Raw genomic sequence first — 26,718 nt, forward strand, 5'->3', positions numbered from 1 at the left:
TTTGTTTTTTTCCCTAAACCAGAAAAAAGACGCGCATCCTCATTGCTATGGCGTTTTTGGGACATTTTAGAAAGAAAGAGAACCGGGAAAGACAACAACAGTCGATCTTTTGATTCATTTGCACGAAACTAAGTACTGTCTCACGGAGGAGGGGGCAATGGGAAAATATTCTTTTGTCGGAGCCGGGTCGAACAGAAGAGGAGAGAGGGGGGGGGGGGGATGGCCAGCTCGCCTTTTCTTTTTTTAAAGACCGAATGGACGGCACGCTTGATGTTGGAAATGACGAGTGTCTTGTTTAAAAAGAGGCCGGATGGGATCGGGGGTGGGATCAACGTAGTTGCAAAGGCTTTATATAGATGAATGCGGGTGACCCGTCTTTTCCACAATCCACTGTCAGATACCCTTGTGTCTTTTTTTATTCTCAGCCAAGCTTCTTCGTTTCTTGCTCTTTTATGTGATGGATTTACGAACTGATCGCCTCCGCGGCAGCAGGAGCACTGCAGAAACAAAACTATAATGATTGAACAATAAAATGTCAAGTGACTACTTAGTAGATGGCTATAGCACAATTGCTGGTTGCTTTAGTTGACATCTTGGGTATCATGTTACGCCCCTCTCAACGCCGAATTTCAAAAGCCCCCATCCGCATCTAGAAATCCCTTCCTCTCTCTCGTAACCACTCCCATAAACCGGGCTGTCTACCCAATCCCATCCCTCCCCTCTTTCTCTACTGACTACCCGTCTGCCCCGTCGGCGCAGGTCTCGCCGGAAGGCTACTATTCGAATTATTCGCGCCCAGCCCAGCCGCCGCCGTGCCACCGGTCGCAGCAGCAATGGCCGGGTTCCCGCCCGTGGCCTCGAGCACGCGGGCCACGTCGTCGCGCAGCTCAGGCATGGCCGAGGCCATCTGCTCGGCGAGGACGTCGCGGAACGAGGCGAAGGCGTTGACCTTGCCGCGCATGAGCTGGTTGCCGCGGCGGACGAGCTCGACGAACTCGCGCGTGTAAATATCCGGGTTGCGGCCGTTTTCGACGTACTCGAGGAGTTCGGGGGGTACGGAGGGGAGGTGGTTTGGCGGGGAGGCGGCGGTGTGGACGGATTGGAGAGAGTCGGAGAGATTTTTGCTGTTGTTGGTTAGTTGAGCTGATGACCTATGGTAGTAGGAGGAGGGGAGGTTTAGGTACATTTCGTTGGAGAGGACTTCTTTGCTTGAGCGGCCCATGGAGTCGTATGTTGAGACTTGGACCATGATACGGTAGAAGTCTTGGATGACGTCCTTGAGCTGTTCTGCTTGGGAGTTAGCCGATGTTCTTTGCTTTCGTTGTGGTATGGTGGTAGTGGAGGATCGTACGCTCAATGGCATCGTGGTCTATCCTGTCGACGGGCGCCATGGCTGTGACGAAAGCTGAAAGCGCGAGATGCGGGTTGTTGGTGTGAAGTTGGGAATTCAGAGGCTGATGCTCTGTAGAGAAGACTACGGACGGCACTAAGGTGGGAGTTTAAAGTGGTGGGGCAATGGCAGGCAGTTGGATTGAGCTTGTCTGCAGCACCTGTGCATCGTTACTACGCAAATGGATGTTATACAACAACAAGTACAGTGATAACTTTGTATTGTATTATATCTCATTTGATGAGTTTTCATTATTGTTCTATTCTTCACGCCTTATGTTGTTTGTATAAGTTATATAATATCAGTGTCGTCGTCGTCACGCAACACGTGAAAGCAAGACAAAAGGTACTCCGTCCCGTGGTATAATCTGTGTTGGGAAAGAGCAGCAATTGCCTTACACCGCCTACTCTTCTCTAATTCTTGATGTCTTGCTAAAGGTGAGACTTAACTCCGTCATCGCTTTTGGACATCTTTTGACCATCAACTTTGTGGAACTTCAAGTCCACGACATCAATATATCGGTCTATTCAATCTTAATCTACCCCGACAGCCAAGCGGTGCGCACAACCCTGACCTAGAAAAAAGACCATAGTATGTAATTCATTGATGTTCCAAAGCTTTGAATGTTGTCAAGAAACCCCATATTCTGAATAGGCACTCACAGGGCGGCTTCAGAAGTGTGTGTAAATGCTCCAGAACAAGACTAACGATGCATTAGCAGATCTCTCTCGGTAGCCAGATGACCCATGTCAAAAAGAGATTGCACACGCCTAAGCCATGGGCTACCAGCACGACAGCAAATGTACGGAGTAGCCATCGGGCCTTTCTCAAATAAAGCTATGGCCAGCTGCTCAAGCGAGGAGCTACGGGCAGGCATCCCGCACTTTGAATGAGTAAAGGCGGCAATGATCAACTGACCCTCGTCAAATACGCCTCAATAATGCCGTGTCTCAGGATTAATATCCATCAGAATATGAGGCTGGGAATGAGACAACACCCATGCTGGTCAAACGTTACACAAGCAGCATACCCCCCGGACACATGTTCAATCTCAGAAATTCGGTGTACTCCGATACTCTTTTAAATTTACCTGGTAATGGGTATGACAACACCAATGGTTCTAAATTGCCTTCAATTTCCCATACACGCTCCCTTTGCTCCGAGGTATCCCCCGCAAGACTCGGCGTCCATAAAGCTGTCATGGCTCTCGTCCACCTCGGTGGCTTGGCTCTGTGCCTTGTCTAAGTAATAGCGCGGTGCTAAATTAGCGCAGGGGAACCGGCTTCTGAGACTCCTGGTCCTGTCAGTGATGAAAGTGACATTCAGTGAAGGCGGCGTCTGTTTTTGTACGGAGAACAGCGTCGGAGAACAGCTCGACTGACATGTGATTTGAAAGTAGCTAGGAGCAGAGCTGCCTGTCTAGGATGACCCTTCTCAATACGCAACCTCTGGCGTTTATCCACGAATCCACGACACTAAAAAGACTCTAGAATCTGGGGATCCTTGCTCATCCTTCCTCCCCCTGCAAGGTTCATAGGAGGCCTGCTGTTTTACCATACGGCCGAGTCCATTACTCGTATGCCATTCGTGGCCCAAAGAGCTGCCACATCACTGGACTTGAAGCTCAAAGTCCAGAACCAACACTTTAATCCAAGATGGACAGGATGGTTGGCCATCACGTCCCGTCACAAAACAAAAACGACCGCCAAAGGCATGAGCCGAACTAGCAGGGACCAATGCATGCACACCGGGATTGCTAGGCACGATCCGCGCACACCGCGTCGCTGGGCCATTTACTCTCACTTAGATGGCTAGCCTGACGGGTTTAATATCAAGATGCATCAGTGGCGTAGAGACTGAGCCAATGGCCTTTCCTGTCAAGGGCAGAGCGTGTGTGAGAAAGGAGATGAGGTGGAAGCTGAGCTGAAAGATGCATGCAACCCACCCACCATCAGAGCCTGGGGTCCGGACGGTACTTCGTACGAGTAGTACACGTTAATGACCTGTCTCGGAAAAAAGCAATGAGCTTGTCGACATGGTTATGACATGCCATGACCTTCCTTTGCCAGCCTGGCCTGCCCAAACTTCTTCCTCTTTCTCCTCCTCGTTGCACCTGACCACGCTCTGGCACCATCTTCAGCCTATTCTGCTTATAACTCCGCGAACACCAAGTATACCTGCATGTCCGTGGAGGGTGAGCTATCGGCCGAGATCAGCTTATTGCGATATTATACGAACTACTACTCGTACTGCTCCCATTACCAGGTACACGCTACAACCCCTTATTTCCGACCGTTGGGACTGACACGGGCTAAGTAGCACGCAGCTAACAGCTCTATAAGCCGTTTCCATGTCTGCAGACGCAGTAGCTGTTGCTCCCATCGCCCCAGCGCCCCCAACACATTTTGAATTTATCGTTGGAGATAGACCAGATCAACTCAAAGCCGGGGCCAACCCAAGGCTCCGGTCGCATCTATCCAAACGGGGCTGGCAGGTCTACTTGCTGCAGAACAACGGAGGCTCATCCTCTGCCTCTGGTTCCGCTCCAGTTGATGAAGCAGCTCAGCAACGCGAGGACAGGGCTAAGCGAAAGAAGCGCAAGCGACAACTGCACACTGTCACTTGGAACCTTCCGACTGCCGAAGCCTCAAACAATGCGCTGGCCCAATCCTTGATGCGAACCAATGCCGCAAGAGCCGCTCCGCAGTTGACAATTGAGTACCAACTTGGAGGCGGACGAGTTGATCCTTTCAGAACATATCCTGCACCATGGAAGCCGTATATCCCCCAGTTGGTCGATCACTGTGAGTTCAGCCCTATTGAATCCGCCTATGGATAAGCACATTCAGCCAAACCAAGCATAAAATTGAAAGGTGACGCTAACACATTGACGTAGACATCGTCCACATGGCCGTCGACATCCCTGAGCTTGATGAGCCTAATGAAAGGGGTCTTCTTCGTACCCGCTGGTTCCGTCTCGCTACAACGGAAATATCCACTTTCCAAGTCGTTCTACTCTTATCCGCGGGTAACTTTATCACGGTCAAGGACGGCAAAGCCTCTGAATCGGGATTTGAAATGGAGCAGCTTAGGATCGATGCTATCCAGTCCATCAACATTGCCATGGGTTCGCCACATGCTTGCAGTGACTCCATCATCGGCGCAGTGGCCAAGATGGCGAGCTTCGAATCCATGCACGGCAACGAGTCGCATTTTAGACTCCACATGGATGCTACCAAGAGGTTGGTCAACATGAGAGGTGGCTTGCACAACCTAGGTCTGGGAGGACTTTTGCGACGAATGCTCATTTGGATCGACTTGAACGGCGGGCATTTGTTGAATACGCCTCGATGGTTCCCAGGACAAACTTTCCAAGGAGGCGTAGAGGAGATTGTGGAACCTAACCCAGAGCGTTTCATTGCTGTTTAAGAGACGTGAAGGGCAACCTTTGGGCTTTTCAATCTTTCCTTTGGTTATTTGCTTTTTTTTATATGTTCCATTCTGTTTCTTTCTAATGGGTGTAAGCGTTTTGGGAAGCGATTCTGGGAAATTCCAGACTAATGGTTATTACAAGTGTGTTTTATAGAATGGAACTGTACCTCAGGCAGCAAATAATAGTGCCTTCTTTTTCATACTGATACTCTGAAGCTCTGACTAAAACAATGGACAAGACCTCCCTGCATCAAGACGAGTCAATTGTAAAACAATCTTGGTATATACACAATGCAAGAGCGGATTCAAACAAAGACAAAGGAGATGTTGGTGTAAACGGCACGCAAACACGCCAAGACAAAATGGTATCCATCAAGAATCAAACGCTCCATCATTCTCTTTTTAAAACGCAGCTCTCACTTCCTTTCGATTTGTCACCATATCCTGCACTCTCCTCACATCTCCTAGTCACCGCTTAATTAACGTCCCCGATTGTATGCCATACTTTCAACAGCAGCTCGATCAGACCGATTCGCAATCCAATCAACGCCTCGAAAACGTCTGCGACGCATCAACCAGTAGCGTTGCGGTTAGCAGCACCGCATTAAAGCCCGCCATCATGTAAAACGGCGTGCCATTCGACACCTTGTCAAACAAAAGCCCACCCAGCTTCGTCAGGATCAAGATCGCCGCGCCGCCGCACAGCGAGTACACTCCCGCAATGGATCCCTTGAGCCGCAGCCGCGACACAAACTCCTCCTCGGTGGCGATGCGGATCAGGGGCTCCGACTCGGTGGACTCGTCCTCGTCGGGGGCGATGGAGTGCTGGCGGCGGGCGTTGCGGGGGATCTCGACGGCGAGGATGCCCTTGCCGAGGGAGCCCAGGCTGCACACGATGGAGCCGATTTGGCTGATGCCGATGAGGGTCACGATGAGGAAGATGTAGGGGGTGCCGCCTCTGCCGTCGACGTCGCTGATTTCGGGGCTCGAGAGCCGAGGGAAGATGATGTAGCCGACGATGCCGAAGAGGGTGGCCACGACGACAGGGTAGTTGACCCTGCCGGGTTGGCGAGATAGATAGCCGAACACGGGGGCGCAGATCAAGCCCATGAGCTGCGCGACGCCGGTCAGAATGGAGGATAGGACGTATGCTTGGCGGCACTCCTTCTTCAGCTCTGGTGAAGGATCGTTTGGTGAGCCCTGGCAGAATCCGTTGCCGATGAAGAAGGTGTTGATGTAAAGCGGGACGAAGAGTGAGATGGCAACGGTAGATGCTCGAGCAACGAAGCCACCAAGGTAACCCAGTGCAATCCGTGAGTCGGTAAATCCAAGAAGCACCGAGTCTTTCATCAGGTGAAGATACGGAATCACCTAGGAGTCAGTGTTAGCGAGGGGGTGCGATTAGATGGATGGCTGCTTGATTCTTGCGATTCGTACCTTATCTTGTGTCCTTCCTGGGTAATCGTATGCGATAGGATCGTTATCTCGTCCCTTTAACCCGAGAAGCAGCCTCCATCCTTTGCCTTGTTCTCCTTGGATGTTGCGGAGGCCAAAGAAAACGAAGACGGCAACAAGCAGCGCAACAGCGCCGACAACATAGAAGCTGTACGACACCGCCTCTCCGGGAGTCACGCCGTCAACCTCGCCGAACTTGGCGGGCAAGGGCAAGAAGCACGACAGCGCCAGCAACGCGCCGCAGCCAGTGAAGAGGCCGACATAGCCCGCCAGCACAGACGACTTTCCCGACCGTCCCTGCGGATCTACGCCGGCCGAAATGGGTCTCCCCTCGCTAGACAATGATCGCGAATACACCTCGGGCGTGATGGTAGCCTCAGATTCGACAGAAAACGCAGCGCTGAGGCGCGCCACAGACTGGTGATGCCGCGCGGCAGCTTTGGCCCTCTCGAGGGCATTGTTGCGCAGCTCCTCGTCTTCGTCTGTTAGTGAAGGGAGTATGGCAGTTACCATTGTGGCTCTGTGGTTCAACATTGCGCGTTAGCTATCAAGCTCTGAGAGACACGACCAATATTCCTCCACCTAGTCCGTGAAATCGGAAGAAGTAGCACATACGTAGCCGACGCTCCCAGCGCAAAGAGAATCCTCGCCAGCAGCAGCTGAGGATAGACATTCCGAGCCTGGACAAACACCACCAGCGATAGTCCTACAATGGTATATCCAATGACGGCAACCCATCGCACGCCGAGGCGATCCGATACGAGGCCCCAAGCAGGACAGGCCACGAGGGCGACAATCTCGTCTGCGAAGCCCAGCGTGCCGACGACGTCGCCCACGCCATTCTTCTGCCCAATGAGGTCGGTTATGACAAAGGAAACGGAGCTGTTGAGAAAGACGAGGAACGAGATGGAGAAGAGCGAGATGCCCAGCAGGTATGTCACAGCCTGGGTTGGAGTCGTCGAGGCCGCAAAGGGCAAGAAGCGCTGGATGGAGGACGGCATTGTTCTAGCCTTGTGGTTTTGCCTCTTTGCGCGCGCGCGCAGGGCTTTCTATGGAGTTGTATGAGTAGAGGATACGTGAGTTTCTTGTGTCTCGTCTGTGGGTGTTATTATTATCGCGAACGGGTGAAGTGCAATCGGATGCGATTTGGAATTAAAGGCCTCTGTAAGCGGAGAGCGGCCCGAGAAGTCACATGGCGATACGAAATGCGCAATACAGGGAATAAGATGCAACGGAAGAAGCTAAAGATAAAGACGGTGAATGCAAAGGATTAAAAAAAAAGGCCTGCTTTTTTTTTTTTAATGTTTTGGTGGTGTTGTTTTCGGGGACGATTTTTTGGAGTCTGATGATGACGGATGGACATGAGCTTCTTACTAGTGCCCGGAGCTCGGTCTTTATTTTGGTTCGGCCAATCGGAGGGCGTGTGTGCTCGGCAGAGGTGTTTGGTAGGTATTTGATATCCCTTGAGAATTTGATCACATGGAGACGCGCTTCAGCACATGAAATATGAAGAACATAGAAATCGGGCAAACAAGTAGGTAAGATCTTTCTAGGGTTATATCAGTATATGTGTTAGTAGTAATAAAATGCAATGCTCTTTGATCAAGAATACTTGATGTATCACATCTCCAGTGACCAATCTCACACATCTGCCGTCATATACACCCATGCCGAGGAGACTTGTTGGTGATAAGGTACCTGCTAACGAAAGTTAATATTGTCGCGAAAATCCATACCAGCTTACAAAATAGCGCTTATCATACCAATTTTTGATATTGGCCCCAGCCTATGATGATTCTGTGTCTCAGGTTCAGGTGAGGGAGAAATCGAACCCTACAGTATGGCTCTAGGGTAATTGCAAGTGAATTGTCCAGTCATATAACATAACTCGGCTTGGTTCAAGAAGCATCTTGAAATTCATATTTGGATCCAAGCAACGGTTTGTTTGGCAGAGACGAGGGCTGAATGATTATTTTTGAATTGGTATAGATACTCGCCGTATGTGAGCTCGCGCATGTTTGTTTGATGTACGTGTGTTGAATATCTGCTTACACTACGTAGATGCCTTGGTGATATAATGGTCAACCCAGCGGAGAAGTAAACCGATACAGAGGTAAAAGCATTAAAATAACGAAGCAATAATTGAACAGCCCATCAATAGAGTATACAAGCTTACTTTACCACATGAAGAAATATATTATCTTGCAATCATTCCGCTTTCTACGACACAAGATGAACGCTCAATTACCTCTATAAACATCCCATTTGCGCAGGGATAGCTCGGATCAACTAAAATCCGGCATTTCCAGGAACCAGCTATCTTATCGCTCTGAGATCGCGGGAAGGTTAATCGCAATTGGCGTGTCTGCGCGTTCGGGAACAAGACGAGATGACGAGTGCACTATAGCTTTTCTCCTTGTCAACAAACTGCATAACGCCATCTGCCATTTGTTTTTGACGCCAAAGGAGCTACACCATCAAGATGGTCGGCAAGGTCTCCGAGAGGGTGCTCCTCCGAGAGGGTACGTGAACATGGCCAGTTTCGCATCACTGGCATCTTCGGTTCTGGGTCAACGAATGAGCCGATGGATGCTGACGCTGAAAAAACTGCACAGGGCTGGAGAGAACCGACAATGGCATGAAATTGACGTCGTGGCCTGATGTTACCCCCATCAACCAGAAGAATTACTACACGTGAGACTCACCTGCGACTCGAGTTGCTGGTGCTGGGCGACTGACTCTCGGAGCAGAGATTATATGAAAAGGGATGACCAGGTCCTTGCGCTCCGACTCCAAAGCGATGCGACTCGCGACAGACTAGTACAGAGCGCCCGAGATCGCGACCGCGCTCTTTCAAAGCCTGCTAATGGCGAGCTGCCCCTACCACTGCCAGACCTCGGCGAAGAGGATGGAGCGGCCACTCCCTCAGGTGGAATGGACCCATCGAGGGTCATTGTTATTCACCCCGGAAGCCAAAACCTACGCATTGGATTTGCGAGCGACGCCCTTCCCAAGACGATCCCGACTACGTTGGCAACCAAATTCCCCCAGACCGAGTCCGAGATGTATGAGGCCTTGCCCCGACGTCAGTTCGAGGCCAAGACCACGGATCAACAATATGGAGAAGAGTGGTCCAAGAAATATCAGAAAATGTGCAACGATCTCAAGGTTGAGATGCGTGCCAACAAGCGAAAAGTGCTTCCCAATTCCAAGGAGCTGGTCCAGACCTTTAACCGCCGTACCGAACCCGAGATCATCCAGAGACACAACGACGTGCTGGAAGTCGAATGGACAGACATAGAAAAGTTGGAAGACCCAGAGTCACTGGCATCTTGCTTCATTGGGAGCGAAGCGCTGCGAGTCCCCGACGATTCAAACCCAAAGTTCAAGCTGTGGTGGCCCATACAACAAGGATACTGGAATGAGGATGGATATACGAGCCAAGAGCACCTCTATGATGATTTCGAAACTCTTCTTGACAAGGCCCTACGTCAAGAGTTGGGCCTAAAGACAAATAGCGAGTGGCAACAGTACAGCTGTGTCTTTGTTATCCCCGATCTCTACGACAAAAAGTATGTGGAGCAGGTCTTGCGGTCTTGCATGACCTGGTTCGAGTTTAGCAGAGTATGCTTTATCCAGGAAAGCATGGCGGCCACCTTTGGAGCTGGATACACCCAGGCCTGCGTCGTCGATGTTGGCGCCCAGAAGACTGCGGTGACGTGTGTCGAAGACGGGCTGTGTATAGACGACTCGAGGATTAACCTCAAGTACGGAGGATATGACATCACGGAAACATTCATCAAGATGATGCTCTATGACAACTTTCCGTACCAGGAAATCAACTTGCGGAGAAGATACGACTTCCTGCTGGCCGAAGAACTCAAGGCGAAGCACTGTACTATGTCACAGGCAAACATTTCGGTGCAACTTTTCAACTTCCACGTCCGCGCACCTAACCAGCCTACGCGGAAATATGCGTTCAAGACGTACGATGAAGTGATTCTAGCGGCCATGGGGGTTTTTGAACCCTCAATCTTTGACAACAGCACAAAGCTCAGGGGCCGAAGAAAACTGGTCGAGCGTTCCTACAACGCCTATGATGTGGATATTCCCGACGACCCGTCCTCTGCCGCACAGCTTGCAATTCTGGCATTGGTAAAACCATCACTCATGTCCAATGCAAATGGCTTCTCCCAGTCACAACCCGAGGTATCTACTCCAAGCAAAGAGAAGCCGTCGTTCAACTTCCTTTCCGCCAAAGCCGAGACAGCGACGGGAACTCCCATGGCATCACATGCTGGATCACCAGCGCCGGAGGGTGCCAATACTCCGGTCCCACCTCCCTATGTCTTTGGAGCCAACAAAGATGGTGTCAATGGCGATAGCCCTGCCCCAGGAAGCATTCGGGCGGCCGGCACACCAGTTCCGGGACAGTCACAATCCACTCAACCGCCTCCAGGAATGTTTGTCGACGCAGCTGCGCGGGGTTCTAAAGACCTGGCAACGGAGAGAGACGAGGTGCTGCCTTTGGCGCCGCTGGATATTGCTATCCTCACAAGTATTCACAACGCCGCTAAGGGCGACGAGAAGAAAGTTCGCGACTTGCTGGGCAGTATCATGGTCATCGGCGGCGGCGCCAAGGTTCCACAATTCACCGTGGTTCTGGAAGAGAGGCTGAAGGCGCTGAAGCCCGACCTCAGCGATAGGATCCTTGTCAGCAGAAGCGCGAGGGATATGGACGAACAAGTTGTGACTTGGAAGGGAGCAAGCGTCTTTGCCAAGCTGTCGACTAACGATTCTTGGATCACGCCGTTTGAGTTTGAAAGACTGGGCGCCCGCACGCTCCACCACAAGGTGCTCTGGGCTTGGTAGATGAAGTTGGCTATGTTATAATATACCTCGGTGCGCGGCATGCCTGGACACGAAAGGAGAGGGCACAAGGATTAAGAGGGTGCATTGGAGTTTTTCATTTTCCCGGTTTTGCTAAGGACATAGGAGGAATCGGTTGTTTTGTAATTAGGTTGTACTGCGATTATTAACAGATTTCTCTGTAGTAGAGCAAAAAAGCACAGAAACTATTTAATAGAGCCTGAGACGCAGTATATGTGGTGTAGTTGTGGGCTATTTACTTTGTATACTGTCCCCATTTGCGTTATTCAAATGATAGTGAAGCTTTTGGCAATAGGAATTGAGCATTTCGCCCCTCTGGTTAAACAGTTGGCCTTCATGTACAAGTTTACGACAATCATCTTCAAATTCTAGTAGAACAATGAACAATGATACAATAGCTACTGGTGTTGATGCCGCATATGGACATGTGCATTAACGAGGACCAGAGCTACGTAGGAGATATCGTCAACCACATGAGGGGCTTGAATTCTCTCAGTCAACACGGCAGCCTTCAATGCTCCGAACCTCCGTGTGAACTTTGTTGGCATCATGCCGAGGAGGAGGTGATGAACTATCTACGCAAGAAGGTTGCAATCATCAAGTCCACGCGACATGTAGAATAAGGAAATCGCAACGATATAGTTCATAAATACCCAGGTACTTTGTAAAATCACCTCCCGATCAACACCGTATAGCATTGAGCCTAAAGTTAATACGGCATAATTAGGTCGTTAGAATGAGGAGTTGAAGTTGGAACCTCGGGAATAACTGCACTGCAGCTGATAATCCATGCGAAATAGGGCGAGGAGTTGGAGGTAGTGAGGGGCTTGTGACATTGAATCTCTTGTTGTGCCGCAAAGGCTCGGTGAGGCGGCTATGAAGGAGAGTGCGAGCCAATGGCAATGGGCCATAGGATGCAACTGAGACTGGGAGGTCTGTTCTGGTCTTGGGATTTATGCACTAAGATGAGGAGTACAACCAACTGCGGTAATGACAAACGAATGACTGATGATGTTTTTTTTTTTTTGCTTTTTGTGAATCCCTCGCCAAGATGAAGTTTACATGAGCTCACAAATATTGGTAGATGCTCTCCAACTCCAATGCCAATATGCGTATCAAATTACATGTAGTTATTGCCCACCTTGGTAGCAGATGCGCACTACTACACTACACTACCTAGGTAGGTATACAGCACAATCAATTCCCAACCCGCTTGATGCTCAAATCAGCTTCTGCCAGCGAAATGCACTCCATCCCTTGCATCGACCCCGTCCGCCTGCATATTTTAGGCCTATCGGACTAGCCCCAATTGCCGGAGCGGATTGTTTGTCTTGGGGATGCTGTATGTCCACAAACCCCGCAAATTGCCTGATGTTTTTTACTGTCTGGGGATACCAGTGGATCCAAGATTGGCAGTAACACCGCAGTTGGGCCAATGCAATTGTTCGCATTTTTGCTCCCATTTCACCCTCCATCTCATTAACCGAATTTCCATCCCCGCTATCATCTTCGAAGCGGGCAGACGACAATCCTGTGGCTGCTGACGCCCCAGAAGCTTCCCCTTGCTTAACCAACTCAACTAGCTTCACCAAAAAGTGACGTGTGATTTTTCCCTTTCTTTCTCATCCAGTGATAAAAATCTGCTATATATATCGAGAAACCTCCCTTGAGGGGTCACCTTGATTTCAAAGCTTCATTGTCCGTCTCTTTACTCCCCTCACACTTGTATGTGACGCTCAACCAGCTGCTCGCATCATGGCGTCTCTTTTCTCCAGCAGCGGCGATGGCCTCGCCAGTCGGCTGGGATTGAGCCCGTGGGTGCTGTACTCCGCCGCCGGCTTCACTTTCTACGCCATCGTCTGCTCTTCGCTTCGGTTCCAGAGGCTCAAGACGATGCGCAAGCGCCTCAACTTTCCGGATCGAGAGTCCTTGTCTCGCATGACCAACGAGGATGCGCAGAAGATTGTTAGCTACCTTAGCACTTACGAGTTTCCGCTTCTTTACGACTTTTCACTTAGATATGCGATTTTTAAGGTGGGTTCTCGCGTCTCTTGGTTTAAGATGTTTTAAATTACACTTCGCTAACATTGATGCAAATCTACTAGACCTACGCTGCAGACAACATTGGCAATCTTTTATACAAAGTCAGCGATCTTGCCAGGCCTACCAAGGCTTCCAAACGGTAATACTATACCTCGATATATTAGATGGACTATACTAACGCTCGATGATAGATATGACGACACGCAAGTCCTGTTTGCTGGGTAAGTTTGCTCTACTTCTCACAATACTGCTATCCAAAGATCAAACTCTTATGCTGCTCTTAGCTATGCTGAATTCCCCCCCGGATCTGAGTACTTGGCCAAGAGCATCGCCCGCACAAACTTCTTGCACGCTCCATACAGACAATCCGGCAAGATTAGCAATGCGGACATGTTGTATGTCCTCTTTGAATCCATGTATCAGCCAGTCCGCTTCATGCGTCTCTACGAGTGGAGAGAGATGGCCGACATGGAGGTGGCAGCCGTTGCCCAGTTCTGGAAGTACATTGGCGAGATGATGGAGATTGACTACGAAGCCGAGCTGGGCAAGAAGGAGTGGAAAGACGGCATTGAGTTTATGGAAGACGTGGAACGGTGGGCTATCGAGTATGAGAACGAGCATCTCGGTCCCTCGCCGGAAATCGGCAAACTCGGCACGGTCTTGGTCGACTTACTCTTGTCGGCGTATCCCAAGTTTTCGCGGGAGCCTGGATACAAGATTCTCATGGTCCTCATGGGCGAGCGCATGCGAGACGCTTTCAGGTAAGTTTTTTTCTCTCCTTTTCTCTTGTCTTGGGGCAGCCTTGTTGACATGCACTCAGCTTTCCCGAACCTGGAGTACCAGAATCTGCCCTCACATATCCTCTTCTCCTTGCACGAAAGCTCTTCATCCGCTACTTATGTCTGCCTCGTATCTATCCAACCAAATTCATTAGCCAGCCAGATCCAGTGACGGGCCGCATCAAGAACTATCATTATCTAAAGGACCCCTGGTACTCTCCGCCTACCTTCTGGTCCCGCTGGGGCCCTGAAGGCTTGATGCGACGGGCATTTGGCCTAAAGGTAGCTGGAGATGGCGGCGCAGCAATGTTGCCGGATGGATTCTTGTTTGAGGACGTTGGACCGCTAGACAAGATGGGTAAGGGAGTCGATGAAACTGCGCGCCTGACAAGATTGGCACAGACAAAGGTGTCTGCTTCAGCGTGTCCTTTTGCACTGCCCAGGAAGGGTTGAGGCTTGAGAGCGTGTAAGCTACATAGCGAAGCTGTACTCTGTAGAATCGAGGGAGAAGAAACACGGGGGCTGAATCTTGGATAGCTTTTCCATTCCACAATGAATCACTGCCGCCGCCACATCTTGTGACGCGCATTTGAATCTTTGTCATCCTGCCATCTTTTAATTGTCCAACCATATGTTTTTACAGCTTCTTCCGCATCTCAAGCTCAAAAGGGAAATGGAATAGGAATGGGAACAATTGAAATCACAAGCCATCGCTACTTCCCCACAGGAGCTTGAACTGTGGCGCATGGGATAAAAGTCACCTGATGAATGTCACTCGAATGACGTAGTCAGCCTCCCTTTGCATCTCCAGCCGCTCCAAGGCAACTGTCGCCTCTTTAAAACAGCACCTATCATTTACCCTTTTGAACTTGAACTGAGCATCTTATTGCCACTATAAAATTCACAAGTCCCTTGCGCATCACTCGTTACTCAAAGCGACTTACGAACAATTACAATTACAGTTACACAGCACCACGAATAACTTTATAACATCTCTCATTTAGGTTGGTCGATTTCTTGCTTCATTGGCTCAGCATGCCTCCCGTACCAGTGTACACTGCCAGCCCCATCAATGCCGCCTCCAAGGCATCGGGGATCACTCCAAAAACAGAAGCTGTAGAGGGAAACGAACCTCCTATGCAGCCATCGCCATCGAAAACATCGTCAGGGAGCCCAACATCATATCCCCCCGCACAGCCAGGTGCCAGGCCTTCATTACCCGTTCAGACTGGAGCCCCGGAGCCATCCGATAGGTATAGACCAACACCAACTTCAACTCAGGCCGATACAACTCCTCCGCCTCCTCAGCCCGGTGCTGTGCCTTCGCCTCCAGGAAAAAGCAACCTGCCACCTCCACCCAAGGCCGGAGAGTCCATCCAGCAGCAACGACCCCGATCGCAAACCTTGCCTATGCCGCCTCAGATGCTTTACCCATCGCCGACAACGAGCTATCAAACCCACCAGAGAGGCACATCGACCTCCGTTTCCACAGCGTATTCGCCTAATGTGCCGCAGCAGCCAACATTCTTACAGAGCAGTGAAAGCACCGAGCCGGACTTTTCGCATCCTCCGGGCTACCAGCAGAACATTCATGCCGCGGATTTCTCGCGCGACCAGCGGGAGGCTCACAACGCCTCGTTTGCTCGAGATTCTTACCAAAACTACGAGGAAGAGGAGAGTATCTGGAACACGGCAAAGAAGTGGGCGGCGGCGGCGGGAGACAGCCTTGCGGCAGCGGAACAGGAAGTCTGGAAGAGAATCAACAAGGACTAGGGTTTCAACCACAGACGACCAAACGATCCGCAGGATATCATAGATGATGGCACCATGATTGTCTGAGCAACGTGGCCGGAGAGATGCAGCGAGCTTAAGCGATGGAATTGCGGTTGCGCGCAAAGGTGAAATATTGACGTTTGTTGCTATACCGACCGATTGCCGGGTAGGTAATGAAATTAAATCAGACGTATTAGCGAAATTTACTACTAGATACAAATGCGACCTGTGTCTTTTTTTCCCAATTCCTGTAAGCGAGAAGCCTTTATCTATGGAGCCAAAGATTTCCCCATGTCTAGCTTGTGCATCATCATCCGTGCCAACGATGCCGGTGGCAAAAAACATGTTGGAGTAAAAAAGAAGAAGAAAAAAGAGGCAAACATGTCGCGCGTCATGCAAGACAGTTCTGGTCAAGACCAAAGCGGCCACAAGAGGAGAGAGAAGATCTCGAATCAAGATTCTGACGCAATATACCCGTACAGATCCGTGACAGGGTTGTTTTACGAGATCGACACTAGGCAGTTTAGCACTTGCTGGTGGCCTCAAAAGTTATATATAGCTCCTAGCTGGGATCTGAATCTGGCGCGGAATACGCCTGGGCTTGGGCTTCTTCATTTCGTCGGTTCCAAAACAGTAACAATTGGGAGTTGATGTCGGCGACGCCATGGGATGTTTCACGGTGAGCTGACTCGCCCGCTTCGTATTCTTGTTTGGAAATAGCAGGCAGGCCATGATGGTAATTCGCGGAGCTTCTCTTCCCCCCAGAGGCATCCAGAGAGGGGAAACGACGACGTAACAACGGGCAGTCAAAACTCGTTTCTGCGGTTTGGATGACCCTTTCACATCTTGAGCCAGCAAGTGGCATGATAATTGATGCTTCAGGCTTAGGGTGCTGGCGTGTAAAACGGATCTGAAACGCGTATAGAGAGTTAGTTCGGGGCCTCATCCCTGTCGGTACGAAGCCGCCCGCTTGTGTCGGCTGCGTAAGGCCTTGTACCTCCTAGTGTAGGGCTGCGGATTAAATAAGCCAATGAGGAGTGTCAAGTAATTAAACTGCGACAATCCCCTGGCGCTGCCACGAACGGCTGGGCAAATCACAGCGCGAGCAGCGTCGCATCAGGGCAGCTTCAAACGCATCTCCACTGTGTTTCTTGTTCTTTCCCTCTGGTTTTCCCCGTTTTCCCAGGTCCCCCCATCTCGGGTCCGTCTCGAGGCGAAGACGGTCCGTCCGGCCACTCTTTTTTTGCTCTTGGCTCAACTCGCTGACCTGAGGAATTGGGAGGGGGTGTCGTGTCGTGTCGTGTTGTCCGGGATTTCGGATCAAAAAGAGGGAACAGGACATCGAGGGAAATAAGGAACGAACAAAAAGAACCATAGAGCGGATTCCGCAATTACAATCGTCGAGGCTAATGCGGCCCAGTGGGCGCTCAACAGAGCTCCGGTGCCACACCCGTGGATCGCCCTGGGGCTGCATGTCAATGTCAATGGACCACTTCCACTGCCGAAGAGCGTGAGCGTCTCCGGTTCTTGTGAGAAGGTTAGAGGGTTACCGACCGTTTGTCTCCTCCTTAATCTATTGCGGGGGTCTCGACCTCCGTTGGTTTGCAGCCAAGCGTTTTACCTGCTTCCGTATATGGCTCTTGACACACGCTTGTCCAGGGCGGCGGGCTCGTGATCGGCTTCAAGGCCGACTCGGTCATCTCCTCTTGCAGCGGCGACACCGTTTCCCTGCAGGCGTGATCTCGCAGCTGGGCATCTCGCATACAGCTGTGTGCCGGTTTTTGTCTCACGGGCTGGTCGGAGAATAGCCGCCTGGTTGGGCCGCAACGACACGACACCACTTGCAGAGGAGGGGGAGGGACGGAGGGACTGACACCACCACCATAGAAACGTCATCATCACACTTTTGGTGGGATCCAGTCAGCGGGGGTGCTTGGGGGGATTTGTGAAGCACTGGGCTCGTGACCGTTGCTGCAATGGGTTTGGTTCAACTTTGTTGTTGTTTGGGCCTTGGGCTTGTGAGCTGACGATTTGTCTTGCCATGATCTGATAGAAGCAGACGAGCAACGTTTCCATTTCCTTGCTTTCGGATTCCGGGCCTGCCTTGTGAGTCCTGGCATCCCCGCACTAGGATGGATAGATAGATAGATGAGATAGGATTTCGTTTGCTACCCCTCCTCTCTCCGTTCCCGTACCCAAGGATTGGGCGGCCTTCCCGACTTCCTGTGTGGATCGTGGCTGTCTTGCTGGAGATTACCGTGTTATAGCATCTGGCAGCTGGTCGTCTCTATTTCTTCTTTGGTGCGGGTCTCCGTGGCCTGAAGCTTCTCCCGTTCTTCTAGCTTCGTTTTAGCCGGTTTGGCAGTCCCCCCAAGTACTTGTAGATTGCCCAAGAAGCAACTATCTTTAGAACCCCGGGCTGTAGATGTAGCCGTTGGCGTCAAGCCCCGTGGACTGGCGTACGAGTACTTGGCCGTATTTGATGTTTACTGTCATGCCTTGCGGCGGCTAGATTCTAGGCTGATGCGAGTGAGCTATCGGATCGGATATGCATCGCAGATTTGGGAAAAAGAGGAAAATCTGGAGACGGCACAATGCAATGCGGGTTTCGATGCACTTGAGTTTGACTTGACTCGAGGCAACGAAACCAAGACCACGATGAGTACAATACCGTCCTCTGTATACCAGACAGACAGCACCAAACGGGAATACCGTACGAGTACTGTAGCAGTGTTGGATATATGACCATGGATATGGAGATGTATATGGAAATGGGTATGGGTATGATGGGTATGGACCGGATATGGAGACGGATCAATATGGATAAGGATGAATGTGGACATGGGGTTGTTGGGACTGGGACAGGGCTCGAGCTGATGTTGCCTGGATGTCACGTTATGTGACGCATGCGACATGCGTATACGTACTGCTACGTGTTGCTGTGGGAAGGAACAAGGAAGGATGTCTTTCCATGTCTCTACTTGGCTCAGCTGCTGGTGCTCGTGACGCTGGACTGCAACTTATTTTCCGAACAGTCAAGGTTCCCAATTTCTTTTTTTAGTCGACGAACCCACCCAAGCCGTGACACAGCTCTAGCCCTGAATTGTTCCATGGTTCCATGGTATGGCGGCTGTTTTTCCCAGACAAGATCAGGTTATGCCTGGGAGATTTGAATCGCCCTTTCGGTCTCAACTCGGCTGCCCTGACTAGCCGGTATTGCGACCACTAATATTTTACCGGCCCTGTGGACCGTGCCCGAACAGGGATTTGGGGCTCCATGTCCCCAATATCGAACCAAGAAAAAAGAAAGAAAACGAAGATAAATTGCATCGCTTAGATGTCTGCTTAGTTAAAGTGGCGTCATTTTCACACCGGCCCTGGTCACAGCCTGTGGAAGAGGCCGTTTCTGATCTGAGCATGGATATGGCGAGAAGCTGCAGCTGGCGGTGATTGCGGAGGGGGGGAAGAGGCACCTCGTCTCGCCTCACCTCGCGGACTTACCTGACAGGACAGGCCAGGCTAACTTAGTGACGGCGGCTGTCGTCAATGAGATGGACTGAAGCCGGTGATGGGCTGCCATCTCTCTTCTCGGACTAGACTACGGAGCAGACTAACTAGTCGCTGGGGGTCCATTGGATTGACGGCTTTATACTCACTGTCCCGGACTACTGTTCCCAATGCTCAACTTTCAGCCTTCTTCGCTCTCTGCCGGCGTATGTAGACGCGCTCTTAGTCGTCTGACGTGTTCAGCAGCTGATTTATTCGATTGTACCGATTGTACCTAACGAGAAGGGGCCGTTTATTACCTTGATTGGTTTCACTCGCTCTCTCGAATCGTTTCAGCGGCTTTCTTTTGGCTTAACTTGAGGCCAAAGGCGCGTTGCGGCCGATCTCAGCAGTGGCTTGCTGATTGGTCCAGCAGCTCCTTGAAACCCCCAGCCTGGCTACCCCTGTCTCCCAATCCTCTTTCTGCCCACTTTCCTGTCTGTGCCTGTGCGGGTACGCCAATGCAGAGAGCCGACGGCCGTTCGCGCATGTAATGTATGTCCATGTAGGTACAGGCAGGCCCAAGGTACGGACAGGCTGGGCTGGGCTGGGCTGGGATCAATGGCTGTAAGCCCGGCTCCTCTGCACCCCATACTGGGCTCCTGGGATCGCGAGAGGCGCTGCCGGGGGGCGTCTGCAACGGGACCGGCATTCAGCGTTCTAAAGCCTGGGCCCCGTCAGTTTGGCTCAAACTACATACGGAGCACGGAGTAGGGCCACAAGAGCATGGTGGTATTTTTGTTTTCGCTGGGGGTGGATGCCAGTCCGGCTCTGCTCAGGGTGCCTGCGGACGACTTATGACTTATACATCGTCCCCTGCCCGAGGGACCTTCGCTCTCTCCGGAATCAATCATCCAATTCGATCTGCTGTAATCGCATCGAATTGCCCCGTCACTCTTAATCTCCCCCCTCCTCCTGTGCTGAATTGAGAGGCCGGTTCTCTTCCCGTTCATTTATCACTTTCCTGCGGGCCGCTTTCACGATCTTTTTACGATTCCCTCATCTCATCTGCATTAATCTTACATGCCAACTTTCCCATATACTACCCTCACTAGCACTTGGCCAGCCTCTTGCTGTCCGTCCCTCCTTGTCCCTCCCCCCCTTTCTCTCTTTTCTTCTTCGATAAACCACCCCTCTTCTCTCCTTGGACGTGGACCTTCGAGTATACCCCCCTCCCCTCTCTCTCAAAAGCTAGACGATCCTTTTTTCTTTCCTTCCGGCCGCTCTGGACACTCCTTTCTCTCTTCTGGCCGCTGGAAAGACACCTTCCGATATCAACTATACTTTGACGCCATCACGGATTAGTGTAAGTGGCAAAGACTCTATAAGAAAGGGAACCCTGGTTGTGCCATTGACAACACAGTCTCCTTAACCCCGGTTCCCCTTTGCCTAAACGGTGTTGCATGACCGTCTCCAACGGCGCCCGCTGATCAGCGAATAGGACCTGGCCATCAGTCTCGACCGTTTAAGATTATTAAGAGCAAAAAAAATCCCTTCGAGTGCCGAGAGTCCATCGACTTTTATCTATAATTAGCTATGGAGCCTAGTCACAATGGATTGTATGTTGCCTCTCCTTCACATATTATCCTCGTCTATCGATACTTACTTGTGTCCCCCCCTGTTCAAGTCGACAACACTTTCAAAAGTACTTCTCTCATTCAAGAGGTGCAAACAGTAAGGGCGCTTCCGATGCTGCTCTCCAAGAGCCGCAAATCAATACACTAAGCATCAGCGACATTCCCCAAGGCGAGCAGATGCAGCCGGCAGGGATGTCTTGGATGCCGCCGGCGACCCAGCCGCAACAAGTGCCGACAACTGTTCAAGAGAGCCTCAGCTACTACATCAAGGATGGAAGCCAGCCCGTAAACGCCTGGGAACAACATCACCCAACCTCGTCGTCGATTCAGCAACGATCTACCGATGCCGTGGCCGCGCCGGTCACAATGGCCCAGGGCATCTACCCCCTCAACGCCATGATGAGTGCCGAAGTCTCTCGAGATGCTAACGGCTTTGCCCTGTCCGATGCATCGAATCGGTGGGCTCAGAAACCACTCGCAGACAACTACGAACATCATCCCGTCCTGGACTCGGAAACGCCCATCGGCCAGGCTTACACCACTGACGACGCCGTGCCCATTCTTGATCTCAGGTACACGACCCCGTCGCATGACAACTCGAACTTGGACGGCAGCGTGGCCAGCCACCGCATGTCCGGCTCGTCCTTTGCCATGTCGACAACTGGGGCCCTGTCCGACATGCCTTCGTACGAAGACTTCTCTGCCGCTCTCTCCGAGGTTCGATCAATCAACTCTGACTATCCCCCTCCTTCAAACAGAACGTCCCTCATGTCGTCCACGCAACTGTCTCCCGTGGCCTCTCCTCGCCTGACCCCCCAGACTCGCCCTGAGCAGGTCCGGACCCAGAGCCGCGGCCGCGCCTCGCCGTCTCCCCGGCCCAGCATGCGGACTGCCCCCTACGACATCACTCGAGGAGGCAACAAGCAGCGCTGGTCCACCGGCTCCTACAGTGTTGGCCAGCGAAGACCCTCCCCTGCGCTCTATCACTCTCCTCCTAGCGTTCCTCAGAGATACTCGTACCAGTCCCTGCCTACGCCCGCCGCCTCGGGCATGTTCCCGAACGCGCAGCCAATCAATGGCAGACCGCCTTTTATGATGACTGGCCCCTCGACTTTCAACCGGAACAGCATGGTCCTCGCCTCTCAGTTGCCGACCCAGGTGCCTTCGTACTTTTACAACCACAACGAGACGCACGGCGTTGTGGCTACACCACCGACTCTGCCTTCGCACGGCCTCTTGCGAGTTCTCCAAAGCAACGGCGAGCCGCACCCCTTGACCGGCCTCTACGCAGATCTCTCGGACCCCCCGGACTTGTTTGGCTGCCTTCAGGAAGAGCAGGCCCCCCCGCCACCGGAGGACATGAACCCTTCGGATCCCGAGATGGTACCCTATGAGCAGGAGCTGCGATTTGAAAACGACTTGTACACCCCGCGCTGGGTTAGGGGACACGGAAACAAGAGGGAAGGATGGTGTGGCATTTGCAAGCCTGGGCGATGGTTGGTGTTGAAGAACTCTGCTTTCTGGTACGACAAGTCTTTCTCGCACGGCATCAGCGCGGCAACCGGCACACCTTTCCAGGAGCCTCTGGACTCGAGACGCATGAATGGCAACCCGGATATTTGGGAGGGGCTTTGTGGAAGCTGTAACGACTGGATCCCACTTGTCAGCAGCAAAAAGAAGGGGACGACCTGGTTTAGACATGCCTACAAGGTAAATACGGTGTTCTTGAGTCTTAAAGAACTTCTTGAGTATCAGGTACTAACGAAAAATAATCTTGTAGTGTCACACGCACCCCAAAGCCAAAGACGCCCACAAGCGCCGTCGAGACAACAGCCAAAGCCAAGTTGGTGGCCATATGCCTCCCATGCCCGATGGACAAAGACCAGAATCGCACCGATCAATGGCGTCTCAGATGTCTTCTCCTCCGGTTTCGGGAATCGACGCACCAAGCCTGGCCATGACGGCCTCGATGCCCATGCCCGGCCAGCCCATGGACTCTCGCTCGTACATGCCGATTCAGCAGACTCAAGCGCCCGCTGGTGCTATGCCGCAGAGATCTAGCTCCGTTCGATCGCAGACGAATCCCATGGAGTCGTATCAAGGCATGATCTAACCATTCATGCCTTGAATTTTCCTTAATATCTACACACATACACACTCACTCACTCTTATTCTTTATTCTCCTTACACGTCGTCTTTACATTCTCCCTCGTCACTTTTGTCTTTTATCTTTTTTTCCATTTTGACTCAGTCAGACTGCTACTCAACGATTTCCTTAATTTTGTTTCGATAACTCATGCGTCACGTTCTGGAAAGTCTTAATGCCCATAGAGACGCATGAAACCTAGATTACGCGGCAACGGAAAGCTCGTCGCGATACCCTTATTTGTTTCCTTGCTTTTTTCTTTTTTCTTTTACTTTTTGATTATGCCACTCTTTACACTCGTCTCCTAACCAAATTGTTCACTTTTCTCTCTTCTTTTACTACTTCTTGATCAGCCTTGTTTGTCTACCTTTCTTGGCTTCTTTTATTATTCCTACTAGAAAAACTTTCCCTTCCCAGTCTCTCCCTCGGAACAACAAACCGTTTTTATTCTCAGGCAAACAAACGACTTTTTTTTATCAAACCTTGCACAAAACAAAGACGACGATCACGGGATACCAATCATTGATACCTTTTTTTACGCTTTCTCACGCTTTATATAAATAGACATAGAATGGACACATCGAGTATAGGGTTATATTGGGGATTAATCATTGGATATGATCTCACGAGAAGGGAAACGGGAGGAACCAGACTGGGATATTTCAGCGCTGCGGGTCAGCAGAGAAGCAAAGGGGGGGGATATACCACGGGATATATATAGAGGCTCTTTTTTGTTTTTCTCTTCTGATTCTTCTTCTTATAAATAATGGAGGAAACCAATTTTGTTATATAGTTTGGGGTCTTTTTTTCTTGTTTCTTCTTTAGCTCCTATATCAGTTTTTATCTTTTTTTTTTCCCCTTGTCAAATAACCGCCTGTAAAAAAAAAAAAGAACCGATACGAGGGCGTGTATTGACTCCATAAAGTTCCACACACACCTCAATGCGGGTAACTGGAACCGGGCCACCCCCCCTGGTCTGAATCCCAATCCTCCCCCTCCAAAAAGGCAAATCTAATATTATGCTGTATTATGCGCGCTGGGGAGGGGCGGCTGAAGAAACAGATTAGCAGTTTTGGAAACGATGGAAAGGGCAGCAATGTTTGCTGTTGGTGGGCTCATCTCGGAGCTTGGATGGGGTTCTTTTGAAGGGGGTCCTGCATGTATAAGTGTGTTTTGTATTTGATCCTGTCTATTACAACAACGTCTCATGTGATCGAAAATACAGTACAGGTGCCCAGCATAGAACAGGCGTTGTATGTATGGTCGAATATGACGCATGAACGGACGGAGAAGCGAAGCAGTTTATTGATTCGCTTTTACAGTTTTTGACATGGGAAACCTGGTTAGAAAAATGAGGTGCACAGCCCACCTCGGCAAGATGCCGCGCAGCTGAGAGCCATGGGGGGGCTTTATACTGTAACGTGCCTACGGGATTTTAAATGTCCAGTATTTTGGGTTGTTTATGCGGTGCATGGGGATAAAGGACGTACGTCGGCAAAATACACTCATGGGATTCGAACACCCTTTCTTTGTCTTTGTTGGTATTAAGTGTGTAAGCAGATGTTGAGTATTTGATTGAGAGGGATGTTCAGCTGTCGGTCGACAGGGAAGCCATGCTTTTTTCGGGACTGGAGGTGGAGGTTCGGTGGGAGTTGAGGTATAATGTGCATATGCGTGTACTTTGTATGGAGGGCATGCGGCTCACACCAAAGCCATGAACTCGATGCTTAGAAGCAAGAAAGAAAGCAGGGAAATACCCTGAACCATGAAGGACAAGAGAATAAAATGCTTACAACTGTCTCACGGCGAGACCAATTACACCCGCTAGCGCTGAATGGCAAATGCAGGTACGAGTACGCCGAACAAAACCTGATGAGACAATTATTCCCCCTTCTCACCGCGCGGGTCTCAGCTAATCAACGGGTAAGCAAGCCGTTCGAACGATGCTTCCCCTTTGAATCGATAAGCCAGCGACGATTTGATCAGCTTTTTATTTAGCTTCGATGTTTTTGCTGCACGGCATCCAATAGTTATTTTGCTGCTCCTCTTTGCGCGGATATGGCCGGAGATGGTAGTGGGCTTAGATGGATCCGCACATTCGCATGATATCGATTAATGCCTGGCGTTAGTTTGGCTACGGACAAGTTGCATCGTATCAAAAGAGAGAGAGAGAAAAGTTGATAGATCAGCCACTAGTTGCGTTTGGGTACCGGAGCAGCAGAGAGATGGATCCATTGGGTTGGGTCTCGTGAGTTTTGTCACTTGGTGGTGGGTTTGCACATTTTTCTGTCGTTGAGTTTGGTGAGATTCATAGGCTGAGAAGATGACTACCTTTATGTGATTGCTGCTGTTAAGGTTTTCTTTATTTCTCCGAATGAAAGAGTCACATGTGCTAAATAAACATGATTTGTGCCGCCCGTTGTCATCTGTTCATGGCAAAAAGCCACGAGGGCTTTCGCTTAAAAATAAAATAAAAAGGTGTTCGTTTTTGTGCATGACCAAGTGCACAGGCTCATACCTTTTCCAGGCATAGCGTGTCTGCCTAGCTGATGAGTTTTGGGTCTGGGGAAGATCGAGATCGGGTTTGACCGGCGCATGTGCTGGGAGTGAAGTCGAAAATGGAAAAATCAAGAGGATTGTGCATATCATCACTTCTGTGGATATAAAATCCCGTTGGTTCTGAGCATATAATACATATTCGACGCATTAGGTAGTGTATTTTGGAGTTGAAGCCGGAAAAAAGGCAACAAACGGAAATGCATTAATGTCTCGTGAGTTATCGTGTGCTTCTGACGTGGCAAGGCGCAGGGAAGGCTCAGGACAGCGCCCAAGGTGGTACAAGGTTGCTGCAACAGGAGCTCTGATGAGCTTGTTGCGAAATCCCTTTGCTTTCTTTTGTTGCGATTTATCAATCTGCTCTGGACTATTGAGAACCGGCAGAGCTCCAACAAGCAGCAGGCCAAGTGTCTGATCGGTAATACCAAGATGCTTGGCCGCATGCTAGAGTAATATATTGGCCCGTAGCGGAACGGATATGCGGCGTTATCGGATCTTGAGTTATGAAAGATAAGCAGCGACCGGGATCAGATGCCAGAGCTTTGTGCGTGCAAAAGGCCGAATGAAGCAACTGACAAACAAGAGCAAGCTCTGATCTGTCTGGTCTCGTTGCTGTGGAAGTGAAAACACTCCATTTCTATTTTTTTTTTCTTCAATATCCATCTGATATCCATCTATTTTAATCAATTCTCGGCATCAAGTCAGTCACTGTGGGTTTGACATCTCCATTAGTTAGCAGAAGCCACCATTGTGCAGCTACGCAGCCATTTTTATCGTGTCATTCTACTGCCCACTAATCCACCTGGTGGGATCCATGGTGGAGAGCACTTGGCCCAGATTAGGCAAAAGACGCTGCCAAACTGCCATGATGGCGTTGGAGCTCCGGCCCGGGCTGTAAATTGCAGCACGGCGGTGGCTTTGAAGGAGTCAGTAGTCCAGCTGGTCGAAGCACGCAAAGGTTTTGTGATATGAGTAACGGGCCAAAGATGAGAAAGAGAGCCGGAATGGGGGATTTTGGTTGAGATGAATCAGATATAAGACGAACGATGCCGGCCGAGGTCCAAAGTGAGGTGATGCGGAGAAAAGTGTCCGAATACTGAGTACGAGTATTAAACGGGGTGCTGCCTTATC

General features: G+C 50.7%; 7 protein-coding genes across 7 annotated transcripts; 5 read left to right on the top strand and 2 right to left on the bottom strand.

Moving 5' to 3' along the window:
• Window positions 1-402: 402 nt before the first annotated feature.
• On the bottom strand, window positions 403-1,449 carry V8C40DRAFT_240901 (mediator complex subunit NUT2). The gene is made up of 3 exons (XM_083214910.1): window positions 1,352-1,449; window positions 1,185-1,287; window positions 403-1,124 (listed from the first exon to the last, which is right to left on the bottom strand). Exons 1-3 carry the CDS (start codon window positions 1,389-1,391, stop codon window positions 728-730), a joined length of 540 nt encoding a protein of 179 aa, XP_083074864.1. The 5' UTR covers window positions 1,392-1,449; the 3' UTR covers window positions 403-727.
• Window positions 1,450-3,445: 1,996 nt separating this feature from the next.
• Window positions 3,446-5,077, top strand: V8C40DRAFT_240904 (uncharacterized protein). The gene is made up of 3 exons (XM_083214911.1): window positions 3,446-3,655; window positions 3,733-4,194; window positions 4,287-5,077. Exons 2-3 carry the CDS (start codon window positions 3,741-3,743, stop codon window positions 4,817-4,819), a joined length of 987 nt encoding a protein of 328 aa, XP_083074865.1. The 5' UTR covers window positions 3,446-3,655; window positions 3,733-3,740; the 3' UTR covers window positions 4,820-5,077.
• V8C40DRAFT_240908 (uncharacterized protein) lies at window positions 4,918-7,751 on the bottom strand. The gene is made up of 3 exons (XM_083214912.1): window positions 6,893-7,751; window positions 6,260-6,797; window positions 4,918-6,193 (listed from the first exon to the last, which is right to left on the bottom strand). Exons 1-3 carry the CDS (start codon window positions 7,276-7,278, stop codon window positions 5,366-5,368), a joined length of 1,752 nt encoding a protein of 583 aa, XP_083074866.1. The 5' UTR covers window positions 7,279-7,751; the 3' UTR covers window positions 4,918-5,365.
• Window positions 7,752-8,645: 894 nt separating this feature from the next.
• Window positions 8,646-11,413, top strand: V8C40DRAFT_240911 (uncharacterized protein). The gene is made up of 3 exons (XM_083214913.1): window positions 8,646-8,799; window positions 8,893-8,971; window positions 9,028-11,413. The coding sequence occupies exons 1-3, from the start codon at window positions 8,760-8,762 to the stop codon at window positions 11,147-11,149; spliced, it is 2,241 nt and encodes a 746-aa protein (XP_083074867.1). The 5' UTR covers window positions 8,646-8,759; the 3' UTR covers window positions 11,150-11,413.
• Window positions 11,414-12,604: 1,191 nt separating this feature from the next.
• Window positions 12,605-14,691, top strand: V8C40DRAFT_189261 (oxygenase MpaB family protein). The gene is made up of 5 exons (XM_083211845.1): window positions 12,605-13,201; window positions 13,273-13,349; window positions 13,402-13,431; window positions 13,495-13,971; window positions 14,031-14,691. Exons 1-5 carry the CDS (start codon window positions 12,923-12,925, stop codon window positions 14,440-14,442), a joined length of 1,275 nt encoding a protein of 424 aa, XP_083074868.1. The 5' UTR covers window positions 12,605-12,922; the 3' UTR covers window positions 14,443-14,691.
• A 118-nt stretch (window positions 14,692-14,809) lies between these two features.
• V8C40DRAFT_240914 (uncharacterized protein) lies at window positions 14,810-16,007 on the top strand. The gene has a single exon (XM_083214914.1). The coding sequence runs from the start codon at window positions 15,025-15,027 to the stop codon at window positions 15,760-15,762; it is 738 nt and encodes a 245-aa protein (XP_083074869.1). The 5' UTR covers window positions 14,810-15,024; the 3' UTR covers window positions 15,763-16,007.
• Window positions 16,008-21,077: 5,070 nt separating this feature from the next.
• V8C40DRAFT_286384 (DUF4451 domain-containing protein) lies at window positions 21,078-23,523 on the top strand (the record flags this gene model as incomplete). The annotated part of the gene is made up of 2 exons (XM_083222524.1): window positions 21,078-22,595; window positions 22,666-23,523. The coding sequence occupies 2 exons, from the start codon at window positions 21,078-21,080 to the stop codon at window positions 22,996-22,998; spliced, it is 1,851 nt and encodes a 616-aa protein (XP_083074870.1). The 3' UTR covers window positions 22,999-23,523.
• Between the last annotated feature and the right edge of the window lie 3,195 nt (window positions 23,524-26,718).

Source organism: Trichoderma camerunense (assembly GCF_050948025.1).
Source record: "Trichoderma camerunense strain CBS 138272 chromosome Unknown V8C40scaffold_6, whole genome shotgun sequence".
NCBI lineage: Eukaryota > Fungi > Ascomycota > Sordariomycetes > Hypocreales > Hypocreaceae > Trichoderma > Trichoderma camerunense.